At 34.7% G+C, this 14,701-nt stretch overlaps 1 protein-coding gene and 1 long non-coding RNA gene across 2 annotated transcripts; one reads left to right on the top strand and one right to left on the bottom strand.

Annotated features, from left to right (window-relative positions):
• Positions 1 to 813: 813 nt before the first annotated feature.
• Positions 814 to 3,548, top strand: LOC132621195 (uncharacterized). The gene is made up of 3 exons (XR_009575450.1): positions 814 to 1,047; positions 2,191 to 2,257; positions 3,188 to 3,548. It is a non-coding gene; the product is annotated as an uncharacterized LOC132621195 (long non-coding RNA).
• A 1,099-nt stretch (positions 3,549 to 4,647) lies between these two features.
• Positions 4,648 to 9,634, bottom strand: LOC132621194 (catalase isozyme 1). The gene is made up of 8 exons (XM_060335366.1): positions 9,471 to 9,634; positions 9,289 to 9,385; positions 7,422 to 7,699; positions 6,097 to 6,873; positions 5,599 to 5,688; positions 5,342 to 5,409; positions 5,140 to 5,233; positions 4,648 to 4,912 (listed from the first exon to the last, which is right to left on the bottom strand). The coding sequence occupies exons 1-8, from the start codon at positions 9,483 to 9,485 to the stop codon at positions 4,853 to 4,855; spliced, it is 1,479 nt and encodes a 492-aa protein (XP_060191349.1). The 5' UTR covers positions 9,486 to 9,634; the 3' UTR covers positions 4,648 to 4,852.
• Positions 9,635 to 14,701: the final 5,067 nt, after the last annotated feature.

The following is a 14,701-nucleotide window of genomic DNA, read 5'->3' as shown; positions in this document are numbered from 1 at the left end:
AACCTTCATCGACGTCAATGCAGTCATTGTGCCAGTTTGTTAGGGTTGAGTACTAGAGACCAGTAGGACCGTGTCCGCTAGCGCTCATGTATAGAGTGAAGAGAAGGCGAAAGAGCATCGCCGAAGCAGCATAAGCATGCTTTTATTGCGATGTAACAATAAAAGGTCCATAAATTATAAGAGAAACAAAAATATGACTATTTACTAAACAGTTGTCAAATTTTTGTCCGAAACTCAAGGCTGACACAGGAGTGGCTCTAATAACATTAGTAGCAGTCCAGCCCGCTAGTGATATTATCCGCTTTTGGCCTAGGCCCGCACTGCTTTAAAACGCGTCACTAGGAGATAAGGCATGCCTACTTATATAACCAGCACCTCTCCTGTGTTATGCCGATGTAAGACTTTCCTCCTAAACTGGGTGTTACATTTAACATGCAGTAGTAATTTGTTTTATTTTTTTAGGCTACTTGTTACGTCCCGTATTTTTTATACATTGGGACAACCCGGATTAACTATGATAATTTAAGGCCAAGACTATTCCGGGATTTGAAGTCAGGACTTTTGACCATTTGATTTTATTTTGAGACATAAGTTATATATGAAATTGTTGGCATTGAACACTTAGGGAAAATTGGGATCACAATTTATAAAATTGGAATTAAAAATCTTGCCCAAAAAATGGCCTTGTAGCCGTGTGGTCCACAAAAAGGTCCCACACATTGTGTGGCCAATTTTAATTGGTCCAACACATTGTGTGGGCCAAGGACATAGAGATATTTTGTGGAGCCTTAAAAGAAGACTTCTAATTCATCTTTCCTCACTTAACACTTAGAAAGAAATAAAGCCAAGTTGAAGAGCTTCACCATGAAGCTCACGGCCAAGGGTGGAGAAAAACCAACTCCACTTCAAGCCTTCCAAAAATTAATTCTTTGGTTCAAACCCACTATATTGAGGTCCCTAAGTGGCGTGGAAGTATCGTTTGGGTCATCCAACCATTTATTTTGCCCATTTGCAAACCCTAGCCTATTGGGGGATTGAAGAAGAAAGGTGAGTTCTAATTTTGTTTTTGTGTTATAAAGGTTGTATGCATATTTTAGTATGTTAATATGGGTGAAAATCATGAAATATGGAATGTTGGAGTTGGGTTGTGTGATGGGTGTGTTAGCCGTGTAATGTGGGTGTGATTGTGTAAATGGGTGTTGTGATTGAATTGATGAATTAATTGTTTGTAGCGTATTTGATTGTTGTAGAGTGAAGAAATAAATTAGAACCATCTATATGTACAAAGGTGGGTGTGGCCGTATATATGGTCCCAAATGTTTGTCAAAGAATGAATTAATATCGCTTAGCGTCGTAATGGTTATTGTGGTGACTTTTATGTTGGAAATGAGAGTTTAATGCCCGAAATTGATATGGTAAATGTGCGGACTGATTTGGAGAGCTTTGTGCATTGAATGCAATCCTTATATATGAGAACCATTCACATATGTATATGTGTAGTGTGGACGAATGTGAGTCATATAATATGCCGAAGATCGCATTATTATCGTTTAAGCGCTTTAGTGTCGTCGTTATGAATTCCAGTGGAAATAAGTGTTTAATGACTTAAGATTGATGTTGTGATTATGCGGGCTGTTTTGAGGCTTGTTGTGCGTTTGACGTAATTCGTATATTTTATGAGAAAGTATATCGTTATATTGTGAATTGTTGATACAAAACATGACATGAAAATGAGGAAAAATGAAAAAAAAAAAAAAAAAAAAAAAAAAAAAGGTTGCTCGGTTAGGGACTGGTTTCGGCCAGCTTGGAGAAAAAAAAAAATTGGGATCGTTGGAAAAATTATGTGAATGGTTTAGAAGTCCTCTAATATTGTGGGAAAGGATTCGGGTTAATAATCGAATGTACGAACGATATCGTGGCTTGAAAGTAAGCCGTTGAATCGAATGTTTGGAAGGCTGTTGAAAGATGTAAAAGAGAGCTATTAATGTTGTTTTGCCTTTCGAATTGATTATCAATGTTACTAGGTTGGTTATTGTGGTTGTTGTTGTTGATTTTGAGCGAGATAAATTCTCGGGATGGCCTATTTACAGGGGAAGTGCTACCGAATTTTCTGTAGAATTTAATGATTAGTTGGAAAGAATGGCTTAAGTGCCCTTAGCTAATGTTTGGTATTCGTTGGCGTATTTGTAGACCTTGGGGAGCCTGAGGCGTAGATTGGATATTTACTTTAGATTGGCCATCTTGGAGTGCGTACGAGGTATGTAAGACAACTTCCTTTCTTTTTGGCATGTCTTAGTTTTTCATAGGCTAAATTAGAGCCTTAAGGAAATTCCAAATCCGACATCCGAGCATGTTATGATCCGTATATGTTCTTTGGCATTCTTATGCATGATTTGATGAAATATGAATCTTTATGTATTCGAAATAATTGTTCTCCGAACTTTGCACCCAAAGGGTTTCACTTTAAAGAATTCGTAAATTTGGAATGTCATATCTTTCGTATAAATGCTCGGATTGCTCCAATATTTTTATAAGAGTTTGCATTATGTATAATGAGTATGTTTTCCATAAGCGGGCCCGATTTGGGTAAATTCCCGTCCGTGGGTCCCGCGACTTCCCTTTATGTAATTCGGGAACTTTTGAAAGATTAGTATAACCATTATTTCGATTTTCAAATATGACCATTTTGCTTATGTTTGAATTTATGAAAATGATTTTATGCATATGACTACTCACGATTCTATTCGTGCATTCTGTTATTCCTTTCGCCGAGTCCCGGGCCGGTTCTGTTGTCGTGTCGCACTTTGTTATACGCCGGAGTTATGCTGTGTTTATGGTTCACCGAGCTACTCGCAAAAGAGGGTCGGGTTCCACTTATATTTGGTGCCATGCTGTGTATGGCGTTATGCGGTGATGTGATACGTGACGGGGTTACGGAGATTTGAAACTTTCTGGTGTTATGCTGTGTTATGGCGCCATCGACGGGCGGGCGACCATATTCTGTACCCTATGCATGACTTACATGTTTAAAACTAAACATTTTGATATGATTGGATTTGCACTTATGTTCGGCACTTCTGTTTCGTTTATGTCTCAGGTTTGTTTTCTTTATATTCTGCTTTGCATACTCAGTACATATTTCGTACTGACCCCCCTTTCTTCGGGGGGCTGCGTTTCATGCCCGCAGGTACAGACGCACAGTTTGGTGATTCACCAGTTTAGGACATCCCCTTCTGCTGTTTGGAGTGCTCTTCTCATTTCAGAGCATATATGTTGGTATATATATTTGTTCGCCGAGTATGTATATATATTTGTTCAGGGGTACGGCGGGGCCCTGTCCCGCCATATGATTCGGTTTGTCTGTTTAGAGGTCTGTAGACGTAGTTGTGGGTGTGTGTGCCTACTTCTGTTCCGATGTGTTTGTATGATGCTATTCGTTATGGCAGCCTTGTCGGCGTGCATTGATATTTGTGTTTTGGGCCGTTGTGCCAATTGACAGCCTTGTCGGTTTTTGACATATTTGATAGCCTTGCCGGCTTTTTGAGATATGTGCATATGTTCGGCGATGTACATTCTGCCGCCTCTTTTGATTTTGATATGATGTTTTGTACGCGCAAGATAATATTTGTTCCCAACTCTGTTTAAAAATGATGGATATGAAATCCGTGTTAAGCTTTGCTATGATGATTTTGTTTGTATGTCCGTTTGGGTGCCCAAATAGGGCACCAGTCGTGGCCCACGGGGCTGGGTCGTGACACTACTAATCTCATTTTTTGGAGTTCTTTGGTCAAATGGTCACTCACTATTGAAAAATATGTAGTAAAGTCATTTTTTTATTTGCCATTTCACACCAAGGTTCATTTTGGCCGTCACGTAACTATTGGAAGTATGACTACATAATCAAACATTTCCTTCCGGGTGAAGCAAATGCATGCTTACACTATTCATACGAATCAATTCTTAACGTAGAATTGTTTAAACTTTAAAAAAAAGCGCAAACTAATATAAGCTCCTACTTTCCAACTGTGTGTGTTACAATAATAGGCAGAATTACATGATTGTTATGAAGATGCTGATGAGGCTGATAGATAGCAGTTCCAGGAGAAGAAGCTAACTGAAGTGCCAGCTGGATTCGAGCTGTCCAAAAGTTAGTTAGGATTTAAAAGTTAGTTAGCAGTTCCAAATGTTAGTTACAGTTGTTATAAATGTTAGTTACAGTTGTTATATTGTTTTGTGTAGCTAATGACAGCTGTAATCTTGTAGATTAGATGCTAATCACTCAAAGTGATCTATAAATACTTGTAACAAGATACAACTCATCATTCATGAATATATAAGATTAACTCTCTCTCTCTATATTTCTATCTTAGCTCTCTCTCGGATTATTCCCTGAATTGCTAGTTACAATTCTTCGACTAGAACCCTAGAATTGTCTATCCTGTTGTTGATATCCATTTACTATTCCATAAACAGTCGATATACACTGATATACAGTGAATATACATCAAATATACATCAGTGTGCTGTGTTGTTTAGTCTGGAGCTAATTCACTTTAGTTAATATGAAGTGAAGCTCTTTCCCTGTTTTGGAACCCAAAAACCATTCATGACAAAATTGATAAATAAGTAATAGTACAAGAAAAGATATAGTATATAGTGTCTGTAACTTCCATTGCTTCATTCATTCATATTACAACAGCAACACAAAACGAATGCATATGTATTAGGAATGCTCTCCTTATTTCATCTTACTATGATCACCACCGCATTATACATCTTGCTATATGACTGGAATGAGTTATTAAAACTCGCATTGATATCACCTCCTTCGAAGCCATTAAAAGCTTCATCTTCATATGCTTGGTCTCACATTAAGCCTAGAAGCAAGCTTTTGACCCAGAGATTTGTCAGCCTGCAGTAATCCATTTAACATTGTCAGGAAATTTACAGAATCACTCCTCACTCTATGAAATTTACTGCCAAGATTTAAGTCTAGCTTGAGAAAATTTGACCGAATAGTCTAGAGGCGAATTCAAAATCTAGAGTGATTACGTTCAGAATGTGATCTTATAATATGTTTTCCTTTTAATTATTTTTTTGCATGTATACATAGTTTGAACGGTATGATGGAGTACTGACCTGAGACCAGTACGAGATCCAAATGCTGCGTATTTCATAAGTGATACGAGGATCAGACAAGGCCTCCACCCACCGACGAATAAAGCGTTCTTGCCTGTGGTTGGAAAAAACAAGTATATCAAACAGAGTGAAGGATATGGGGTTTATCACTACTGAATGTAACTTACAACACAACAGTTTAAGATATGTCAATCATGTTTACCTGTCAGGTGTGAATGTGCGGTACCTTTCTCCTGCTTGCTTGAAATTGTTCTCTTTCTGAATGATGCACTGTAAAAAAAATCAGCAGCACAGAAGTTAAAATAGTCTTGTGTAGGATTAAGGACGCATCTCCTGGATATCTAGTTAAGTTGTTAGAGCCACTGGATCAATTCAGTGTCTCAACTTTACACTGCTTCAGAATTCATACTTTAAGTTCAGCTTCAAGTATTATTAGATAATAAGTAAAAAGGAACAAACCTTCTCGCGTTTGCCAGTGCACATTGTAGTAGGAATAGGATACTTCTCAGCATGGCGAACAGGATCATATCTTGAAGGAAAGTAGTCGATCTGTAATTAACAATGCATTAACTATTATAAAGTAACACCATAAAGCAGACATTAAATGAACTAAGGTTACAACACCCTACTATGTTTTTAAAAAGCCTAAAGATCATATCCGACAAACTATTTCAATGTGTATGAACTTCCACACTAAGCAAAAGGCACGACATTTGCTGCAATAACGTATTGGTATTGTGTGGTATTGGCATAGGATTTAAGTTATAACACCGAAATGTAAAGAGCTTTAACAATAAATGTGCAAAATAACTGGCTATTTCCCCATCTTTTAAGTTACTATATCACCTTTGCTATGAAAAGTAACTTTTTGTTATATCTGGTAAAAATAAAAGAATGTTAACCTGGTATAAAAAATCATAGATATGTTCTTTTATGGAAGGAGGAGAGAACACGTACCTCCTCATCCCTGTGCATAAAATTCATAGAGCCATCATAGTGGTTGTTGTGATGGGCACACTTTGGAGCATTAGCAGGAAGTTGCAAATAGTTTGGTCCAAGTCGGTACCTCTGAGTGTCAGAGTAGGAGAAAATACGAGTTTGAAGCATCTTATCGTCTGTGTAATAAACCCCTGGAACCACAAGAGAAGGGCAGAAAGCTAGCTGCTCATTCTCATTAAAGAAGTTATCAATGTTCTTGTTCAGAACTAATCTTCCCACCGGCTGCAAAGGCAAGATATCCTCTGGCCAAGTTTTTGTCACATCGAGTGGATCAAAATCAAATCTGTCTTCGTGATCAGGATCCATAGTCTGAATAAAGAGCTTCCATTCGGGATAATTTCCAGCTGCAATAGAGTCATAGAGGTCCTGAGTAGCGTGGCTGTGATTTGCTCCTCCGACTTTGATTGCATCTTCTTCCAACAAGGACTTGACACCGCATGTGGGCTTCCAGTGGAACTTCACATAGGTTGATTTCCCAGCCTTATTGATCAATGTGAATGTGTGGACACCAGATCCGTCCATGTGCCTGTAATCTTGTGGAATACCAATATCGTCGAAGAGGAAAGAGAACATGTGCAGGCTTTCAGGATGATGAGAGAAGAAATCAAGGACCCTCCAATTCTCCTGGATATGGGACTTAGGATTTGGTTTCAGAGCATGGACCATGTCAGGGAACTTCATTCCATCACGGATGAAGAAGACCGGGAAGTTGTTCCCTACCAGATCAAAGTTTCCCTGATGCAGGCATATCACAATTCGGGCAGAAGATAAGGATTAACTTCAAATACAATCAACAAATCACAAATATAATGCACGCTTGTTTAAAAAACAACGAGATCATTTCTCGATGAGACTATGAAAAGGCAGGCATGATACAAAAATCAGGCAGCATAAAATTCACTGCATGATAGTGGAAATCACAGGGCCCTATGATCTCTAGTGCGGTGTTAAGCAAGATGAACAATCCGCTTCATATTTCATAACTTGATAGAACGTTAGCAAACACGTGGACCCGTATGCAGGGTACTTAAAGACAGATCCCTATGACACGCAGATACACACAGAAAAAATTAAATGAACTCCATATAGTATTTTCAGATTGCAACATAACATCCTCTATGAAGCAGTCTAGGCAACAATTAATTAGGAAGAAAGTATTATAAAGCCGTGTGCCAATAAGGAAATTATTAAAACATGCATACTCCAGTCTGTATATGGAAATTGAAGTATGAAGGTAACAGAACTATAGTATTTATAACTCGTCAAATTGATGTTTGGCATACCTCTCTGGTGTAGAACTTGACAGCGAAACCACGAGGGTCCCTCAGAGTTTCAGGACTACCCCTCTCATGAATAACAGTAGAGAATCTCACAATGACCGGAGTCTGGACACCAGGAGCTCGAAGGAAATCGGCACAGGTAAGATGAGTAATGTCATGGGTAACTTCAAAGAACCCTTTGGCACTAGCACCTCGGGCATGAACAACACGTTCCGCAATACGTTCCCTGTCAAAGTTGGCAAGTTTCTCCACCAAATGGTAATCCTCAAGCAACACAGGACCTGTAAAGAATATTATAATCAGCCACAAACACAAATATGTAAAAGAGTCTATCATACATGATACAACAACATCTCTCTCCATATCAGGTTTAATATAGGAATGTAAAAACAGGGTGATTACCTTCTATAACCGGCTCAATTTATAGTGTAAAAACTCTTTACACTGTAAGTATGAGATAACATAAACTCTATCTAAAATTAACACTGGTTCTACAGCGTGCTAGTTACGTTAGCAAACATCTCGAAGAATAACTTAGCAATCGTTATTTGGAACTTACATCCAAATATCATCAAGATGCCAATATCCAATTGTGTCAATATACCAATATATTCAGGGGTAAGGTTTTTCTCTGAGCTAAAGTAATGATCATAATGATGACTGCTGGTAAAGCCAGAAAGTCAGAGACCAAAAAAGCTAGATTTGACAATATAATCTAATACTAATTTTAGGCATAATACCTAAAGACCCCCCATCAGGGGCGGATCTACGTCTAAGTGAGGGTGTTCCTCGGCAAAAAATTACAGTGTATATATAGGGTAAATTTTCTGTATTTATGTGCATATATTAACTTTTGAACACCCTCAGCAAAAAATTACAGTGTATATTTAGCTTCTTTTTTTTTCCGAATACCCTGAATGAAAATCCTGGATCCGCCATTGCCCCCCATAACGTGGCTTGTTTTATTCAGGTCCCCTTAAACTATGTCTGGTCCTAATTACCCCTTGTACTTGGCTTTTTGTATAAAAAGAGTGGCATAAAAACCTCTGGAAACCAAAACAAATGGTGATTGCTGTCAAAGCTAGAAAGTCTGAGACGAAAAAGGCTAGATTTGGCAATAGAATCTAATACTCCCTCCGTCCCAATTTGTTTCACACTTTTCGCTTTTCGAGAATCAAACGAGTTGTTCTTTGACGTAATTTTTTCATGTCTTTTAAATATTTTAAATTATTAATTATGGTGACTTATACTATTTTTTACGTAGTTTCCAAATATGCAAATTTTATTTCAAAAAATTTAAAGACTATGTTCAAACACACCGTCAAAATTAAGAAGCTTGACTCTCGAAAAGCGAAAGTAGTAATTTTAGTGAAGTGCTACTGATGAAAAGAATTTAGGTTACAGGGAACCAGTGGCGAATTTAGGGCCTTTTTTTGGAGCACGTGAACATATGGTCTCGCCAAAAAGCTAGGTATTTTATGTATACATTTTCTAAAATTAGTATAATACTACCTACGGGAACACATACTACAAAAGACTAAATGGTGCACTTGGTTGAAAATTGAGTGGTCAACCCATGCTCCAGAAATCCTAGATTCGCCTCTGCAGGGAACACATGTCATAGGCATAAAGGTAAGCAACTTCTAATTAACCAAGCATAGACCAAATAATACGTACGACAATGAATTTAACTCCTGCGCATTGTTAATGCATATAACTTAAATCCTAAAAGATAATTGGCAAAGCACATTTCATTGCCCTAATCAGAAGTATTTATCAATAAGACAGCAAGCACATTGGAGTTGTTTTCAAATTAATAAAAAGTAGAAGACATTTCCATTTAAATTAATTTTAAAGACAAATTACATACCTCTGGGACCAACAGTAAGAGATGAATTGTTGTTAAATACAGGAGCACCAGAATTAGTGGTGCAGAATGGAGAATTGTAGGTACTTGATGGACGGTACTGCATTTTATTTTAACATAAGTTTAATTTCACATGAAAAATAAATAACAAAATCTAAGTTGGAAGGAAGAAATAGAAGTTGTACCTTGTAAGGATCCATTAGTTGACTTGAGAAAGCTAAAGAGAGAGAGAGTTTGTAGATTAACTAAAACGGGGGAAAAGGGAACTTGGTGGTCTTAACTAATCGAGTACCTGGAAATAAATACTATAATATGAAGAGGAGGTAATGGCACGTCTTATTTATATTCATACTTTGATTTTATTTTATTTTTGATATAGGTTAATTTTCCTCCTCATACGCATCGATATAGACCTTTTGGCAGAACCCAGAAAATTAGAAAGAAAGGAAAAAGTGATTAGTCTTAGTTAATGTAGTACATAGTTAAGCAAGTTAAAAAGTAAAGGGAAGTTTTATAACAAGTTTTTGGTCAGGTAGTTGAGATTAATGCACGACTACTAGTAAGTTTTACGTAGGAATAAGTGTGAGATCTAGTTCTAATTATCTTAAAATACAAATTATATAGCATTTGAAAGAAATTGACCTAAACAGATCAAAATAGATATAAATGATTTACCTTTTCTTTTTCAATAAATGATTTACCTAGTCCATCCAAACTGTTGGAAATAGCTATCGGATCGGGTTTACCCATACCAGTAGCTTGTCTTCCTCCAAACCCTACTTAAAATGTATAAATACATCATTATGGGTTCAGAAAATAGAAGTTTTTTCACATTAGATGACGGCTAGGTTTTCAATAGAGAAAAATGTTTTGCATCCCCTAAATGATATATATTCTGTGGACAAAGCGAATTCATTCTCGATAACCGGTGACACGAATCGTGGTTGTTATAGATTCGCTTCCGTTATGGAGAAATCCGTAAGTCTCCTAAACTAGTATATTTATTATAATTGGAATACTACACATATTATCTTGGTTGCCTAAATGATTGAACTAAATTACCCAATTAAATGATGAGTTCACACTGACTACATGCTAAATTCACTAAGAAGAGTACTAATATCTGATCGACTGGTGATTTTTACACATGATTAAATTGCAAAATGTGGAGGGTATCAGGCTTAAACGGAGAATAATTATTTTAAATTATTATATTCCCAGAACGTAAACTACTCCTACAAACTAATACGACCTCCATATAAAAAATAGTGAAAATTAAGCTTAGCTAATAACTAAGACGTACAATCGCTCGTGCCGTATTTTACGGGGAGGAAAAAAACAAATGGCCCATAATTTGTGTCGTCAGCTCCTGGTTAGGAATCACAAGTAGAAAAAGGTGGGTCCAAGTAGAATTATTTATTGTGAAGGTGATAAATAGTGGAGTTTGGATAATACTTGAAAAATATGAGAACATAATTTATTCAGAGTTTCCTTATCTTGTTTTATTACTTACAGATGCATCTAGGCTGTAGCTAGCAACAAGTCACAATAAATATATAAGCTTCTCGGTACCACTAAAAGGCAGAAACAAGGCTAAGGGATCATTTGGAGCCACATAGAATGTAACATCAAAATGTTAACACTTGTCATTATAAAATGTACGTGAAGATGCTGTTCACATTAGTATTTTTTGTTCGTTAGGCTTTGAGGGAGTGGAGAAGAAAAAGAATTAAAGATAAAGTACACTCCCAACACACGCATGTAGTTGAAAACTCACCTACCTACACCTTAGATTAAAAATAACTCTAAAAACGTGATATTAAATATCGAAGAGGAAAACACTATGGTTTATGAATTGGCACAGAATGGCAAGAAGAGCGATTGTAAACTTTCTTTTTTTGTTATGTCTGTGAATTACGGACCAAAAAGGAAAATAATTGTAACTACTAATACTCCCTCCCGTCTCAATTTATGTGGACATTCTCCTTTTTAGATTATCCCAAAAAATGTCACATTTTTATAATTAAAAAAAACAATCTAACTTTAAAATTCATCTTTTAATCTTAATGAAATGATTTATAGTCACACAAATGCTTATGATTTGTATTAGAATTTAAATTTTAAAAATCTTTATTTCTTTGTTAAAAGCTATACTTAGTCAACTGTCACATAATTAATTAGTACGAAAGGAGTAATACTAGTGAATTAAGGATCTAACTTGTACTACTAGTGTTAGACCCCACATCAGTTGGAACTTGAAAATGGGTCACTTTATATGTATTTGGCATAACTTCAACCTTAAAAGTATGGGCGTACAAAGAAAACCGATAAATCGCACCAAATTGATAAATTGAGTCAAATTGATAAATTGAGTCAAATCGAGAAAAAAAATTGATAAGTGTTTTGGTTTGACTTGATTTGGTGTTGGAAAAAAAACATATCATAATTGATTTGGTTTGGTTTTAGCTAAAAAATAATTCAAACTGAACCAAACCAACCCAACATTCCATGTATTCAATTTTTTAAAAAAATTTATACATAAAAATATTTATTTGTAATGTAATTTATAAATATGTCTTAAATTTTTTCATAGTTTTTTGTCTTTTATCATATTATTTCAAGCTTGGACTTAAAATTTTGAATGTCAATAATTTTTATATTCCATGAATGTTAGTAACTAAAATAAAGTCTAAAATCAAAACCAACTCAATACTAGTGCTAACAAAAGAAATTCAATTCTAACACTAGGAATGACAATAATGGATATCTATTCTTTAGTTTTGCATAAGTGTTTTAGAGAGTGAAAATAAATAACTTAATTTTATTTTTTTCTGTCATGTAATTAATACTTATTAGTCATACTTATTTTAGCATGACTTAGTATTTTTAGATTATGATCATTTTCTTTATGGCTTATTAAATAGCTATATTTATTTTAACCAATTTTATTATCTTTTTTGTTGAATATTTTAATGAAATGTCATCACTCATTTCACATTTTATGTTATATTCCTAAGGACGCCTTAATTATATAGTTGTATGTTAGTAGTACTAAAGAAATAATTGAAGTAAAAGTTAAATGTTTTGTATGAAGACTTTTTTGGTAAAAAAAAACCCGAAAAATCCGAGAAAACCGAATGACCTCAGAAAACCCGAGGTTGAAAAACCCGAATTTTATTGATTTGATTTGATTTGGTTCATAAAATTAAAAACCTAACACAAATAATTTAATTTGGTATTTGAAAAATCCGAACCAACCCGATCCATATATAACTACCCTCCGAGAACGGATCCAGGAGGATAATTCTTTTCTTTATTACCACTGCTTTTGTTCTTAATTTTCAAAGAAAGAAAAAACCACAATATCAAAGCATTAGAATATAAATAATTAAAACGTTATGAAGAAAATGACGTTGGTGTCGTATAATGGAGGAAAACATTTAGAGCCATTTGGTTGGTGGGATAAGGAAAATAATTTTGAGTATTTTATTATAAAGAAACTTAATTAGTCTTGTGATTATTTTATCCCACCATTTGTACTAAAATGGTGAAATAACTCTCCCATATAGAAGGTGAATAAAATAACACCCCTTAAACTTAGCAATGAACAAATTTATGGTTTGCATTTCAAGAGTTTAGTCCTAATAACAAAGATTGTATGAGTACTCAGTTGAAAAAATAAGACAACATTTATTAGACAAAGTTTATCGTGCAAGGCATGTGCAACGTATGTGGCAAAACAACCGAAAATTTTCTTCTTTCAACATTTTCTGCTTTGAAACAACATATATAAAAAATATCATAAAATAAGTAAATCACTTATTTTCTACTATAATTTTTCAGGAATAATTCTCCTTCATGTCTAACACACCCGTAACTTTCTATTGTTATGCCACATGCTTTGCACATGCCTTGCACAAGCTTTGCAATGTAAACTTTAATAAATTTTGCTTTATTAATTTACTTAGTACCTAGTATAACTAATGTCACATATTTATAAACTAACATCTGCAAGGATTTGAAACAAAAAATAGAATTGAAAATAACTACTGTAACGACTAAGAAAAATAAAACAAAGAGAGAGCCATGGAAAAACAAGAAAAATATTTTCCTGATAAATATTTTTGAAGAAATAAGTGATTTTTACTTATTTTCTGATATTTTCTATATTTGTAAGAGCGGAAAATACTGTTGCAAAGTAAAAAAATGTTGAAAGAAGAAACATTTCGGTTCTTTTGTCACATACGTTGCACATGCCTTGCACAAGAAACTGTCTAATAAATGTTGTCTTATTTTTTTAGTTGAGTACTCATACAATCTTTGTCATTAGAACTAAACTCTAGACTACGTTGCAAACCATCAACGTACTCATTGCTAAGTTTAAACTTTTTACTAAATCACAGGTGAGAGCTATAATTAGTGCTAGTTCATTGAATATATGGAAAACAAAAGCTGTGGCAATAAAGAAAAGGAAAGAATAAGCCTTCATCCATTCCTCAGATAACCAAATTAGATAAACTTACATTTTTTTGATCCTTAGAGGATCTTTTCTTAGTTGGAAATTTCCATGGAGACGTGTTGTATGAACCTGTTGATGAGGCCATGGCTGCTTTGAAAGAACAAGCAAGATCGGTATTGCTGAAGGAACAAGGTGCTGCCATGGGATGGGAAAAAATATTAATTATAGCTCTCAACGATAATCTAAGATATTGTAATATTTAGTAAAAAGTTTAATGTATCACCAAATATGCATAAGATTTAGTTGTTTAATTAAGAAAATAGTTATCTATCAAATAGGTATCCATATAATTGTATCAATGTAATTTGAGTTGATATATAAATTTTTAGCCAGTTATAATTTATTTAAACTGCTTAGCAAGAGCAATCAATAAATATTTACACTGATGAATTGAATTACATGCAAAGTGACCAGAATGTACTAATAGGAAAATTGTTACTCTCTTATTATATATACAAAGTCCACTTCAATGTTACTCTTTTTGTTCACTTATGGTGAAGGAAACAACAAAAGGAAAAAAAAAATGAAAACACAATAGTTGAGAATGATTCTTCAATTTTTTCTTAACCCCACCTTTTTTGTTCTTCACATGTTCAAAGAGAAAATCATACTATCATAAGCAAATATAAATTAGGTGAAGAATTAGGAAGAAATTTTTCTGTTATTTTGGCACATACTTTGCACATGGCTTGCACAAGCTTTGCACCATAAAATTTGTTTAATAAATGTTGCTTTATTTTCTTAGTACCTATTAAAATTATATAAACCAACAAGGAGTTGAAACAAAAAAAAAAATTGAAAATAACTAATGTAACGTAAAAAGAGAGATGAAAAAAAACACAAATTATCCATAAAACAATAAATATAAAAAACTCAAAACTATGGCAATTGCCTGAT

The sequence above is a fragment of the Lycium barbarum genome, chromosome 12 (genome assembly GCF_019175385.1).
Source record: "Lycium barbarum isolate Lr01 chromosome 12, ASM1917538v2, whole genome shotgun sequence".
NCBI lineage: Eukaryota > Viridiplantae > Streptophyta > Magnoliopsida > Solanales > Solanaceae > Lycium > Lycium barbarum.
The sequence above is the reverse complement of the archived record's forward strand: the minus strand, read 5'-3'. Positions and strand labels throughout refer to the sequence as shown.

What these genes read in the sequence shown, in the direction of transcription:
- LOC132621194 (XM_060335366.1), bottom strand. An exon ending in TCAAGTTCTACACCAGAGAG is followed by an intron (nt 6,874 to 7,421) that starts GTATGCCAAACA and finishes TGCCTGCATCAG; the next exon opens with GGAAACTTTGATCTGGTAGG. An exon ending in CGCACATTCACACCTGACAG is followed by an intron (nt 5,234 to 5,341) that starts GTAAACATGATT and finishes TTCCAACCACAG; the next exon opens with GCAAGAACGCTTTATTCGTC.